This window comes from Anser cygnoides, chromosome 2 (genome assembly GCF_040182565.1).
Source record: "Anser cygnoides isolate HZ-2024a breed goose chromosome 2, Taihu_goose_T2T_genome, whole genome shotgun sequence".
In the NCBI taxonomy this organism is placed as follows: Eukaryota; Metazoa; Chordata; class Aves; order Anseriformes; family Anatidae; genus Anser; species Anser cygnoides.
Window position 1 is genome coordinate 48,103,907 of NC_089874.1, and position 13,115 is coordinate 48,117,021.

At 38.0% G+C, this 13,115-nt stretch overlaps 1 protein-coding gene across 2 annotated transcripts in view; it reads left to right on the plus strand.

Moving 5' to 3' along the window:
* Positions 1–13,115, plus strand: part of COL15A1 (collagen type XV alpha 1 chain) — a 125,252-nt gene that overhangs the window by 35,102 nt on the left and 77,035 nt on the right. For both annotated transcript variants that reach the window (XR_010829262.1, XM_048075834.2), the window contains exons 3-7: positions 1,672–2,219; positions 3,900–3,974; positions 4,414–4,509; positions 9,851–9,977; positions 10,841–10,959. Coding sequence is in view for 1 of the 2 variants with exons in the window: in XM_048075834.2 (XP_047931791.2) it covers positions 1,672–2,219; positions 3,900–3,974; positions 4,414–4,509; positions 9,851–9,977; positions 10,841–10,959 (965 nt within the window). In the remaining variant the exon portion in view is untranslated. The remainder of the gene's footprint in view (positions 1–1,671; positions 2,220–3,899; positions 3,975–4,413; positions 4,510–9,850; positions 9,978–10,840; positions 10,960–13,115) is intronic.

Genomic DNA, 13,115 nt, shown 5'->3' on the forward strand with positions numbered 1-13,115 from the left:
GAAAAAGGCTGGATAAAATGGCAACTTTGCATTGTTCTGAGTGCAGAGACACTAGAAAACCAGTTTCAGTGCTGAATTTCTGTGTTTCTAAAGAAATTGTCAAGTTATTCAAACCTAGACTTTTCTCTTTTTTTTTTTTCCTTTTTTTTTTTCCTACTGCCTTGCACTGAATCAGATAGATCCCTCACTGCTCCTGTTTATTCCATGCCATGTCCATTTTGAACCCCCAGCTATCCTTCAGCAGTTCAAGTCCTTCTGCATTGGTCTTTTCTCTCTTTCTTTCCTTCTTTCTTCTTTCTTTTTTTTTTTTTTCCAAATGTGAGCCTTTGGAATTGTATGTTTTAAACCAGGGATAAGAGATAATTCTGTCTGTGTAAGGCCTAACAGCCCTGCTTTTTGAACTCTGCTTCTGATATACTGAAATTGAGGGTGAAAGGACACAGAAAAACAGCCTCCTTATCTGTAATCCTGTTGTCTTTGACTCTGTTGTTGTAGGTTTCCTAAAGCCCATATGCTAATATACTTTAACCACCATAGAAGTTAGGTTCTGTGAAAATGTAGTGTATCAGCTGGAAGCAGGGACCATGTTTTATATGAGCTTTATTATACAAAAAGAAATACAAATATTCTTCTCCAGGTGTCGGAATGTTTCAGGTTTACAATTACTAGTCTTTGTATAGATCCAGACTCTAGTCCAAACAGCAACCTTTAAGTTGGTATTAAAGGTGAGGCAAGGCAAGGTAAGGCAAGAAGAAGATAGGAAGATGGGAAGATAGAAAAAGAAGGAAGGAAGGAAGGAAGGAAGGAAGGAAGGAAGGAAGGAAGGAAGGAAGGAAGGAAGGAAGCGAGGGAGGGAGGGAGGGAGGGAGGAAGGGAGGGAGGGAGGGAGGGAAGTGTACCTTTGCAAGGCTTTAGTTAAAATTGGGTGTAGATAATTTGCTCTTATCATTGCTACTACATTTCCAGGAATTTTCTTTCTGGGCATGTTTGGCAGAGATTTTTTACTCTTTTTACATTTTTTTACACGTTTACTTCTGTGTGCTTGCTGGAGCAGAAACTTTCTCATTTCAAAACTGAATTTTGACTGATGATGGGTTTTGACTGCTCTTATATACACAGTGAAACTAAGGAAATAAATTTGAGAAAAAGGACATAAAAACTGAGGTCTGTTTTAGAAGCAGGGCTAATCGCAAGGACTGACGTAAACTCACTGCAACTTTTAACCTGGTTTTGTGTAACTGTATCGTACTGTTTATAGAGAATTCTTGCTCTCTTTTTTGATTGAGAGGATAACAGATCTCAGCTAATTTGCGAAAACAGGAGGTTGTTTATTCTTCACTGAATCTACTCTGCAAGCACTTGCAGAAGATTTCTTTGCAGTTTATAGCCAACAAAAGTGATGTCTTTTGTAGGAAGTACTTTTTTTGTCAGAAGCACATGAGCATTTAGCATATGAGTAACCTCAGTTAGTCAAAGGACAAAGGTGCAAACACGTAGCTAAAGCTATATGTGTTTAAGAACTGAACCGGGCCTAAAGTAGTAGTGGTATGTTACTGGTATTTTAAAACAGCATTTCAGGTTTTAAAGTTTTTATTAAATGATTTGAATTAAATGGGCTGTGCACTTCAAGAATAATAACGTTTGTTTGTTTGTTTCTCTCATACTTTACAGAACGAGGCTCAAAAGGAAGTCTTGATCTCACAGAGTTAATAGGAGTTCCACTCCCTCCTTCTGTCTACTTTGTCACCGGCTACGGAGGGTTTCCAGCATACAGCTTTGGTATAGACGCCAACATTGGTCGATTGACAAGTGCTATAATACCACTGTCTTTCTATAGAGATTTTGCTATCGTAGTTACAGTGAAACCAAACAGCGATCGTGGAGGAGTGCTATTTGCAATAACAGATGCCTTCCAGAAAACAATTTACTTGGGAATGAGACTTTCACCAGTTGATGACAGCACTCAGAGAATAATTATGTACTACACAGAGCCTGGTTCCCGTATCTCTCAAGAGGCTGCTTCATTTAAAGTGCCAGTGATGACTAACAGGTGGAATAGGTTTACAGTGACTGTTCAGGGAAATTATATTGCTTTGTTCATGGACTGTGAAGAATATCAGAGAGTTCCGTTTCAGAGGTCAGCTGGAGCCTTGGTATTTGATTCTGACTCTGGGATATTTGTTGGTAATGCAGGAGCCACGGGACTGGAAAAGTTCACAGTGAGTACGATGTGATAAATATACATCTCAGTATTGTATACATGTACACTTTAACCAAGAGATTCTGCTTACAGTGGTTATATCATGGTTACAATGTATAGAGCTTATATTTTCCATACGCAGCTAATGCAGATATATAAACTCTGACTTAAAATGCTCCTAGAATGTCAGAAATTTATAAATGATCCAGATGTTGAGCTCAATGCTAGGTTTTTGTACTAGGAATTTCACAGTAAATGTATCACTTGCATTTATATGGCCTTTTTCTGAAAGTCAGATTTCAACGTATCCATTTGTTTAATTTATGAGAATAATACCTTAGTACAATTCTGCATTTTAAACTCTTATTAGCTTGGCATGTTCATTCCACACCAAATATCAAGAAGAGAGTGATCTTATCAAAGTATAGCTGGAAAATAAAGCTGTTTCTACGATTTATATATTACTTGAAGTTTATCAGGTGCTCTAGAAAAATGGAATGGACCTAACACACTACCACAAGGTCATTATGCAAGAGATTAACTCATTACCAAACTAAAATGGAAACATCACACCTTTTCTATCTTGTTTATGTATTTCTCCAGTACTTCAAAACTTGTACAGTAGTTTGTGAGAACAATATCTCTTCCCATAAATTAGCAGAGCAGCAGCACAAAACTGAATAGATCCTTTGCTTTGGAAAAACAGGATGTTCTTTCCAAAGTTCAAATGGCAGATTGTGAGCTCCATCAGGTAAACAGCAAGGATAATGTGCTTGTATCATTTATCTGACTAGTCTAAGCACTTAGAAATTACAGGGATGTATTGATTAGCAGCAAATAAGTGGCAGAAAAGGATGTGTAGGAAAACTGCCTGCTGGTGTTACCTTTCTATAGACAGTTGGATTGACTGGACTATTGAGGCTGCCTGATTAGTAAGCAGGAATGAGAAGCATTCAAGAAAATCAGATTACTTTGGTACCCCACCTGGAAAATATGTGTGATGATCAGTTTCTGAGATTATCACCAATAATTCTGTAAATATGGAGAAAGGAATGCATAGCAGATTACATTCTAAGGCGTTTTCCACTGAAACAGGCTGTTCTGTATACCCTATTGAATACATAAATTTCAGACATCCAACTGATTGCTTCAGTACTATGATTTGTGATGTGTTCTGTAGGTCACATGTATGCCCTTTTGTTTTTATACTTCATGCATCATATGTCACAATGACTTTAGGGCAGAACAAATACATTTTTGATAACCCCTCAAGCAAGAACTCTTTGTCTCGAATAGAAACAATTCACACAAATTAAGCATATGACTCTCTATGCCGGTTGCTGTTTTGCTCTGGCTCATGAGAATTCATGTGTCCAAAGCTCTGTTTACCAGACACAAAAGGACATAACTATAATCAGATTTTATGGAAAGAAAAGGAAATTCTAGGAATGGTGCTTCTAAATAGAAGTACAAAACAGACATAAACCAAATAATGGAAAAAAAAAAACATTACAATTTATTCACATTTTAAAATTGAGTTTATTACCATAAAATTTCAGGCCTTAGGTAATTTCCCAAGCAAGTCATATCAAAGTTGTTTTTTGTTGTTGTTGTTTTTATTATTATTATTAATAGTAATAATAATAATAATAATAATTTTTCACCTTCATGCATAAAATATTACTTCCTTGTACTGTAGGGTTCAATTCAACATCTGATTATCAGATCTGATCCAAGAGCTACTGAAGACCATTGTGAAGATGATGATCCTTATGTGAGTATTCTTACAAACACTTCATCTATCCTCAGTGCCAGTATAACAGATTTCACAGTCAGTTGCCACATGATATCTTTTATAAAACTAAATACAGTATTTCTTCATGGCAACATACTGCAATTTTTAAAACTCTGTGTGTAGGAATCTCTTATTTTGAGTACACAGTCTCTAAAACTGTAATTTTTCAAAAAGCGTTATTTTATTTTTTCTATAGCGTGCTTGAGAAAATGAACCGTGTTTTACAATTTTCTGAAGGGTTGTATTCATGAAATACCCTAAGTATTGCAATAAGCTAACATCATAATGAGACTGAGGCTTCACCAATTTGGAAAAATAAAGATAAGTCTTTTCTACTTTGAAGTTGCTGATTCCTTGGAGAACATACTTTTTTCCTCTTATTTTTATGAACATGTTATTATCATTGGGTTTTGCACAGGCTTCAGGGGACATCAGTGGCAATGGTAGTATCCAAGAGTATGAAAGCATTCCTGAGACACAAGAAGTCCTTTCACCTTCTCATCTTCCCATAAGGGTAAATTTATTTGATTTATACACTTTACATTTCTTGTTTAATATTCTTTTTTTTCAGATAGCAAGGCCTAGATTCTATTACTACTTTTTAAAATTTCATTTATTTTTCTCTGCTTTAGTTTACAACTTAATTGTGTGTTGACCTGGCTTCCTGCTTCTGATACATTTGAAAAAGGATTATTTTTATTCATTTTGCAAATTTTTCACTTGTCTTATGCTTCTCACAGACTCACAGAATAGCTAAGGCTGAAAGAGACTTCTGAAGATTATCCTGTCCAAATCTCTTCTTAAAACAGTCAATGACAGCAAGTTGATTGGTGCCAGTAGGTTTAGAATTTCTTAAAGGTTGGAGACTCCACAGCAGCTTCTTTACAATGTTCTATCAACATTACACTAGAACATTTTTTTCTGATGTAGAAATGGAATTTCTTGCATTTCAGTTTGTTTCCTTTGCCTCTTGCCCTTTCATTGACTACCACTGATAAGGGTCTGTCTCTACTTTACTCCCTCCTATCAGGATTGTATATGCATTGATATGACCACTCTGAGCCTTTTCTTCTTGAGGCTAAACAGTTCTCACTCTCTTATCTTCCCTTAATAAGTCAAATGCTCTAGTCTCACAGTGACATCAGCCAGCTCTTTGAGTGGCCTTGGATGAATCCTATCAGACCCCATAGACTTACATGCATCCAGCTGAAGCAGCAAATCTCACACAAGTTCAGCATCCGCTGGGAGTTTATCATTCCTGCTGTCACGGTCCTCCAGTTCAGGGTTCCAGGGATCCCATAGCCCATCATTAATGTTAAAGGCAAAGGTGAAGAAGTCATTTAAATGGCTCTGCTTTGTCTACATTCCTATTTGTGAGGGACCATCTTCATCAAGTAACAGATCAATGTTATTGCTGGTCTTCCTTTTGCTCTTAACATATTTTAAGAAACTTTTTTTATTGTCCTCCACAGTAGTGGCCAGCTTCAATTATAATTAAACGCTATGAATAACCTCCCTACAATGGCAAAAAAACATCTCTGTAGTCCTCCCACGTCACCTGACCTCACTTCCAGTGGCCATACATTTCTTTTCCCACCTAAGCTCCAAAAAAAGATCCCTGCTCAACTAAGCCAACCTTCTTCCCCACCTGTTTGACTTCTGACATTTTGGAATTGCCGTTCCTGTGCTCGTAAGAGGTGGTACTTAAAAAGTGAACAGCACTGAGGGACTGCAAAAGTAGAAACCTTATTAACTAGTTCCTGAGAAGCCTAAAGTCTACTTCCCCTATACCCAGGGTTGAAGTTTTGCTGGCAGTTTTCCTCCTGTCATCAAAGATTTTAAACTCAACTACTTCATGGTCACTATGGCCAAGATATCTGCCAATCACCACTTCACCCATGAGACCCTCTCTTTTTACAAGTAATAAATGGAGGAGGGCTCCTTTCTGAATCAGCTGTCTTAGTACCTGTACCAAGAAGTTATCATCAATGTACTTTAGGAATTTCCTAAACCTGAAATGTAAAAAGTTTTAAAATATTTTTATAGGGATCCTAAACTATATTCTGGATTGCATATGAATATTTGATATTTTGTATTTGTTCTTGTTTCTTCATTCAGAGTTAAATACAAAATATACTGAAAGATTTTGCTTTTCTATAATGTTTTATTGTTTAATTTGGTTATTAGAGAAGTGATGTGCGCACTGTTATTCAGATACAAACAAACATGGAACCAGACTTGCCTTAGTAATGGCAGACAACAACGTTGCAAACTAACTGGGAAGGTTCAAACTGAATTTCAAGAAAACTCTCTTCAATAGCTTAACGGTGCAGCACTGGAACAGGTCACCCATAGATGATATCAAATCTCTGCCCTTATAAGATTTCAGGACAAATTCATGTCTGAGCTGATCTACTTGTATGAGTGGTTGGACTACACGACCTCCAGAGGTTACTCTCAACTAAAATTTCTTCAGTGTGCCCATGCACTCTGTGTGAATCCGGCCTCAGTGATATGGGTTGGGGAGTGGGGTTGTTATTTCTCCCTGCCTTTTCAGGTTTTCAGCTGGATTCAAACTGGACAGGATTCAAACTGGATGGAAAAAAAAAAAAAAGAAAATGGATCATGGGCACAAGAGGAGAATAAACTCCATCATGGAAAAATTTACAGTGCAGCTGGTCTTTCCCAAGAGAGCAATTCCTAAATCACATATAGAGATTTATCTTGCTGTTGTGCCTGTGGTGGCAGAGGCTACATTCAAGAAATGCCATTCTTATGTGCTGAACACCATTCTCAATTCAAAAGGCAGAGCTGAAAGCCCAGGCTGGGACCTTGCACAGGCCTAGAATACACACTTGTTCTCAACAGTATGAATCCTATAGTGATGTTTATTCTAGTTCCTAACAGAGTGAGCAATGCAGTACTTAACCATGCTCCTTGGCAATCGTGAGTACAGTCTAAGCACATAGATCTTAGGACACCCCCAGCTGTCTCCCAAAAAATGTGGAGAACATAGTTTTCCCAGTTAAGGAACTAAAACAAATGTTGATGGAAGGGTATGCATAAGAGGAAACGGCACGTCATGAAGAAAGAGAATCACAGAATCGTTGAGGTTGGAAGGGGCTTCCGGAGGGCACGTGGTCCAATGCCGTTGTTCAAGCAGGGCCATCATAATCAGTTGCATAGGACCATGTCCAGATGCTTTTTGAGTATCTCCAAAGAGGGAGACTCCACAACCTCACTGTGCCAGTGAGGCATCACCTGCACAGTAACATAGTGCTTCCTGATGTTCAGAGGGAACCTACTGTGTGTCAGGTTGTGCCCATTGCCTCTTGTCCTGTCTCTGAGCACCACTGAAGAGTCTGGCTCTGTCTTTTTGACAACCTCCCTTCAGGTAATTTATACACATTGATGAGATCCCCCTGAGCATCTTCTTCCTTAGTCTGAACATTCCCAGTTCTCTCAGTCTCTTCTCATACGAGAGATTCTCCTGTCCCTTAATTATCTTCCTGGCCCCTCATTGGAATCTTTCTAGTATGTCCATGTCTCTCTTGTACTGTGGGGGAAGGGGGGTGGTGGTGCAGGGGGTGCAGAACTGGACACAGTACTCCAGGTACAGCCCCACCACAGCTGAGTAGAGGGGATCACCTCCTGCAACCTGCTTGCAACATTTTGCCTAGTGCAGCCAAGAATACTGTAAGCTATCTTAGCCATAAGGACACATTGCTGGCTCATGTGCAATTTGGTGTTCACCAGGACCCCCAGGTCCTTTTCTGCCAAGCTGCTTTCCAGCTGGGTGGACCCCAGCATACGATGATGCCTGAGGTTGTTCCTCCCAAGGTGCAAGACTTTGTACTCCTCCCACTTGAACCTCATGAGGTTCTTATCAGTCCATTTCTCCAGCCTGTATCCAGGTCACAAAAATGGGAATCTTGCACGATATCACTACACCACTGATGCATACCACTACAATGCAGGTGTAAACAAAGGACATAGATTAACTATGGAATATTTCTTTCTAATACGATCTCAAAGGAAGTGACTAAGATCCCTGGGCTTGCTGCACTCAAATCAGAGCTTTCTACTGTTACTGTGAGGGCTTTTTTTCTGAAACTTTTCTGAGGGAGGACGATCTTCAGTATCTGCATAAGGGTGTATGTGTGGATGCTAAAAATCACAGAATGATTGAGGTTGGAAGGAACCTTTGGAGACTGTTGAGTCAAACTCCCATGGCTAAGCAGTGTCACATAGAGCAGATTTAATAGGATCACACCTAGGTGGGTTTCAAAATTCTCCACAGAAGGAGATTCCACAGTCTCTCTAGTCAACCTGTTCCAGTGCTCTGCCACCCTCACAGTAAAAAGTTTTTCTTCATATTCATATGGAACTTCCTATGTTTCTGTTTGTGCCTGTTGCTTCTCATCCTGTCACTGGGCACCACTGAAAAGACTCTGGCCCCGTCATCTCAACACCCTCCCTTAAGACATTTTTATATATTGAGAAAATCCCCTCTCAGCCTTCTTTTCTCCAGGCTAAACAGGCCAAACTCTCTCATCCTTTCCTCATAAAAGAGATGCTCCTGTTCCCTAATCATCTTCATAGCCCGCTGCAGGACTGTCTCCAGGAGAAACATGTTCTTCTTGTATGGGGAGCCCAGAAATGGACAGAGTACTCCAGATGTGGCCTCACCAGGGCTGAGTAGAGGGGGAGGATCACCTCCCTTGACCTGCTGGCAACACTCTTCCGAATGCACCCCAGGATACTGTTGGGCTTCCTGGCCACAAGGCAGCTTGCTGACTTGCAGTCAGCCTGCTGTCTAGCAGGATTCCCAGGTCCCTCTCTGCAGAGCTGCTCTCCAACAGGTCAGCCCCCAGCCTGTAGTGGTGCTTGGGGTTATTCCCCCTGAGGTGCAGGACCCTGCACTTGCCCTTGTTCAACTTCATGTTCATAATTCTTATAATTCTACCAGGCAGGGTATCAGTATTATCTGTCAAATTTACCCTGTTGTGAGTGTACTTATGAATGTGAGTTTGTTTGTTTGTTTTGTACTATCTTAAAGGTGTTTAGAAAAGAAATCTCTATTTTTATTCCACTTCTAGTTTTCTGGTGCAGAGTTAAATTTGGGATGGTATGTACTATACATATATATTTTAAAGCATTTCTCTAAAGGAAGCTTTTAATTCTGTGTCCCACTACTGCTTTATTTATCTTCCCAGTAAGAAATATATAACAGAAGTGCTTTATAGACTGTACATTCTGAATGGCATGGATGATTTTCTGCTATTCATCTGAAGCACTGATTATACTGCATCAGAAGAGGGAAGCCAAAGGACATTGTATTTAAAGAAAAAAAGTTGTTCCTCATTCCTCAAAGTAGCCAAGACTCAGTCTGATTTAAGGGATTTTTAAACACAGAACTCTGTAAAACATTACAAGGGTAATGCTGTAAGTTTCTTATAGTTCAGAAAAATTGTAACAAAAGGTTTATTCATCCCTAAAAAGTAATTGCAATATTCCTAAACAGATTGTCAATAGCAAGATATAGGTATAAGAGAAATAAGAGAAGAGTGGTTCATGTGTTTTTTGTTGTTGTTGTTTGTTTGTTTGTTTTTTCTCAAATGGAGTAAATAAAACTGAAATCAAATGAAAGTACTTTTGTAGGTTATAGTGGTAATCAGATCTGTCCCTCAGTGGAAAAGATCTTATTTTCCTCTCAAACATAGCCCTACGCCCTTTTTTCAATATTTCTTAATAACAAGAAGTATCTTGACATTTTTTAATCAATTGATTTCTGCTCTAAAACATATAGTAAGCCTTTTTTTCTAAACAGTTCTTTGGGATTTTATGTATTTCAGCTTGAAGATACACCGGCCGAGCCAGTGGAAGCACCCCCAACCATATTGTCTTTTTTGGAAGAAAGCAATTTCTCGGGACACCACAGACCAGAAGAAACCTCTGAAACAGCTAAAATTAAAGAACAAGGCATGATCTCTTTTTTTGTTTGTTTGTTTGTTTGGAGACAGGGAAGGATGAGTTTTCATTTATGTTATCTAGGTCAGAGTTGGTAGTTTTCTTTTGTATGAAAAACCACTGACATATTTTGGGTGCTGCCAGGAGCTGAAAATTCTATGATTTTGGGGATCCTGTGTGTTAGAAAAGGATCAGCATGTCAAACATCGAAACTGCAGTCTGTTAGACCACAGTTTCTTAACAACAGCAATGGTAAGTGGTAGCAAATATAGACAACACTCAATGCACCTCTCACTTCACTCCATATAGATGCTTACATCAGTCATTGTTAAACAGGCAGACAGTAGGTTTACCCATCCATAGGGTGGAAGTTTCAGTCACAAAACTTGGGTTTATATTTTTAAAATAAATAATATTAATAATTATAAAATTAAAAAGAAGAAGAAGAACAACAAAAACAACAAGAAAAAAACTGAACTGTGGAGCTACAGCTGTGATACTCTACAACACTACAGTAACGTAAACTTTCCTTCCCTTTGCCTAACATCTGTAACACCTGTACATTACATATGTGAAAAATAGGCAATCATTAGACATGAGTTTGAGGCAAAGAAAATGCAATACGGTCTTTGTCCTTAAATAAACTTTCATTTTATAATTTTATTCTCTCTTCTCTCTTTTCTTTTTTTTTTTTTTATTTCTTTTTAAATATTTCAGAGTTATAAAGTGACATTAATTCTTGGAATACTTCTCTGTATTTTGGTCATAATCTAAATAATTTCTTTGTTCAAATTGCAACATGTGCTATGATAGATAACCTCTGAATGAGTGTAATTTTGCTCTGTTTCTCACTATTAAGTGATTATTTTATTTAGATTCTTCTGTCATGGAAACTGGACAAGGCAACAGTCAGTCTACCATTGTCACACAGAAAATCTTAAGAGAAGAAGATGCCTCTGGTTCTAGTGTTTTGCCAACAGCGAGCAGAGAGAAGGTCTGTACAAAGGGTTTGTTATCTGCCTTATCCTTTTTGGCCCCAGGGCAGGTAAACATATATGAACTTTAAGTGCTTTCCTGAGTTGTTTTCTTTGTCTATTACATCTTAGCAGCATAGCAAACCAGAAGTTACTTCTTATGTTCTTGAATGTCCTCTCATGACAACAGACTGAAAAGCACTCTCACTATACAGAAGTTTGGATCTATAAGGATTTCTCACATTGAGATGGGCTTGAGATTTTTGACTGACAAAAAATAATAATAATTATAATAATAATAATACTTTGAGTTTTGCACCACTTTCGTTTTGCATTAAAGAAAGTGAAAAACAAAGAAAATAATAAAAATAAATCCTTACCACAAAAGCCCACAATTTTTGTTTTCTAAAACCAGGAATCTTGGTCTAACTCACAGTAACTACCTTGCAGGTGAAAGCCCTGTTTCCTTTTTCAGAAGTGTGACATATAAATAGATTTAAAAGGACACCCTTTGAGTGCTCACCAAGTGCTTCTGTGTGAAGGACAAAATGCAAAGAAATATTTCATTATCATAATGCTTCTTTATCAGATGAATTCATTTAGAAAACTGACACTAAAACACACTAAACTCTGGAGGGATCCATGCCTAAATTGTGTATCACTGGCTTTCCTTAGTAGCTGCCAGACTAATCTGAAAATTTATAGTTTATACAAATTATCCCTTTATAAACCCAATCTTACTTAAATGACCATGCAAGATGATCCTACAATCCATGTCTTGAGAATGCAATGATAGGGTTGGTGGCATTGGTTAAGTGTCTGCAATTCCTATTTTTTCAAGACAGCAGTGTATGCTATCTCCTGCATGTATGCACACGTTGACACCTGGAGATGAAAAATTCATTTAAAAAGTAACTGGTATCTATACTGGCATTCTTAATAATAATAATAATAATAATAATAATAATAATAATAATAATCCTTTGACTAATAAAATATTAAGAATGAATCTTTTCACCCCTATAAGGCATTCTAAAAGATCAAATTTGAGTCAAGTTGTTAGAGTTGTTTGGGGCACTTGTATTATTCATGTCTCTGTCAAAGGAATTACATGGATAGATGCTGTTTACAGCCATGTCTAGCCTCTTTACAGGCTGCTAGCACATTTTTTTAGAAGTGCTCTAGAAGAGGGGATATCGGGAGAGCTTTCACCTGTCAGATATGCCTTCTGAAAATCCTGATCAGACTCTTTTGTTGTAAATGTTGAGCAGGAATACTTGACAAGAACCCTCTTGACAGAAATTGCCTGCATTAAGTGTGCAGTACACTATTGTACTGAGTAGACTAACAAAGATGGAAGGGGTTGGACTTGAACTGGCATTTAAATTCTGCCAGGACCAGGAATAACTGTAAAATACATGCAAAGCATTGAGTCTAATCACATTTTCAAAATCAGGTTTTGTCAAATCACTTATAAAATCAGATATTCCTTTTGGGTAGAAATCTGTGGACCTGCCTCCTAGACATGGAAAATAAAAGAAAATGCAAGATACTACCCTGTCTCTAATTTAGGCTTCACACAGTGCTAAGAAAAATGGCAGCCCTTTTAATATCTGTATAGTCCCTTTAATTTCTGTAAATTACTCCAGCCTATATGACTGCAGGTACTAGAAACCCCAAAGAGGATAGCTCTGTGCACCATATGTAGCAAAGTCATCCTCTGTGGTGGAATACTGGACTTCGAAAGATACTGAATGAATTTTTAAGGTAATGCATAATCTGAATTTTGAGTAATTCTGCAAATTTGAACTACATATACCCCTAGTTTGGGGTATATTCCCCTGTGAGATGAAGGGCCCAAGCTACTCAAACACTTGCCCAAATTTTTGGCATATTTCAAAATAATCATATAGCAGTATATTTTTCAATAATTAACATTCCTGATTCCCCAACCATTACAGAGTTTTCTAACCAGAAAACAAATAATGTCCTTTCATTCCTCTTGCCTTTGTGACACTGTCATGACCTAAAGGGTTTCCCAGCCTGTGGGTGTATAGAGATTGCAACAGCGGGTTCACAGGATTCCATAATACAGGACACAGAGGCTTTTTTTTTTTCCTTAGGTTTTCTGTTTTATTGCAGATACCACAAATCACCACTGGCAAGTATCCTTATG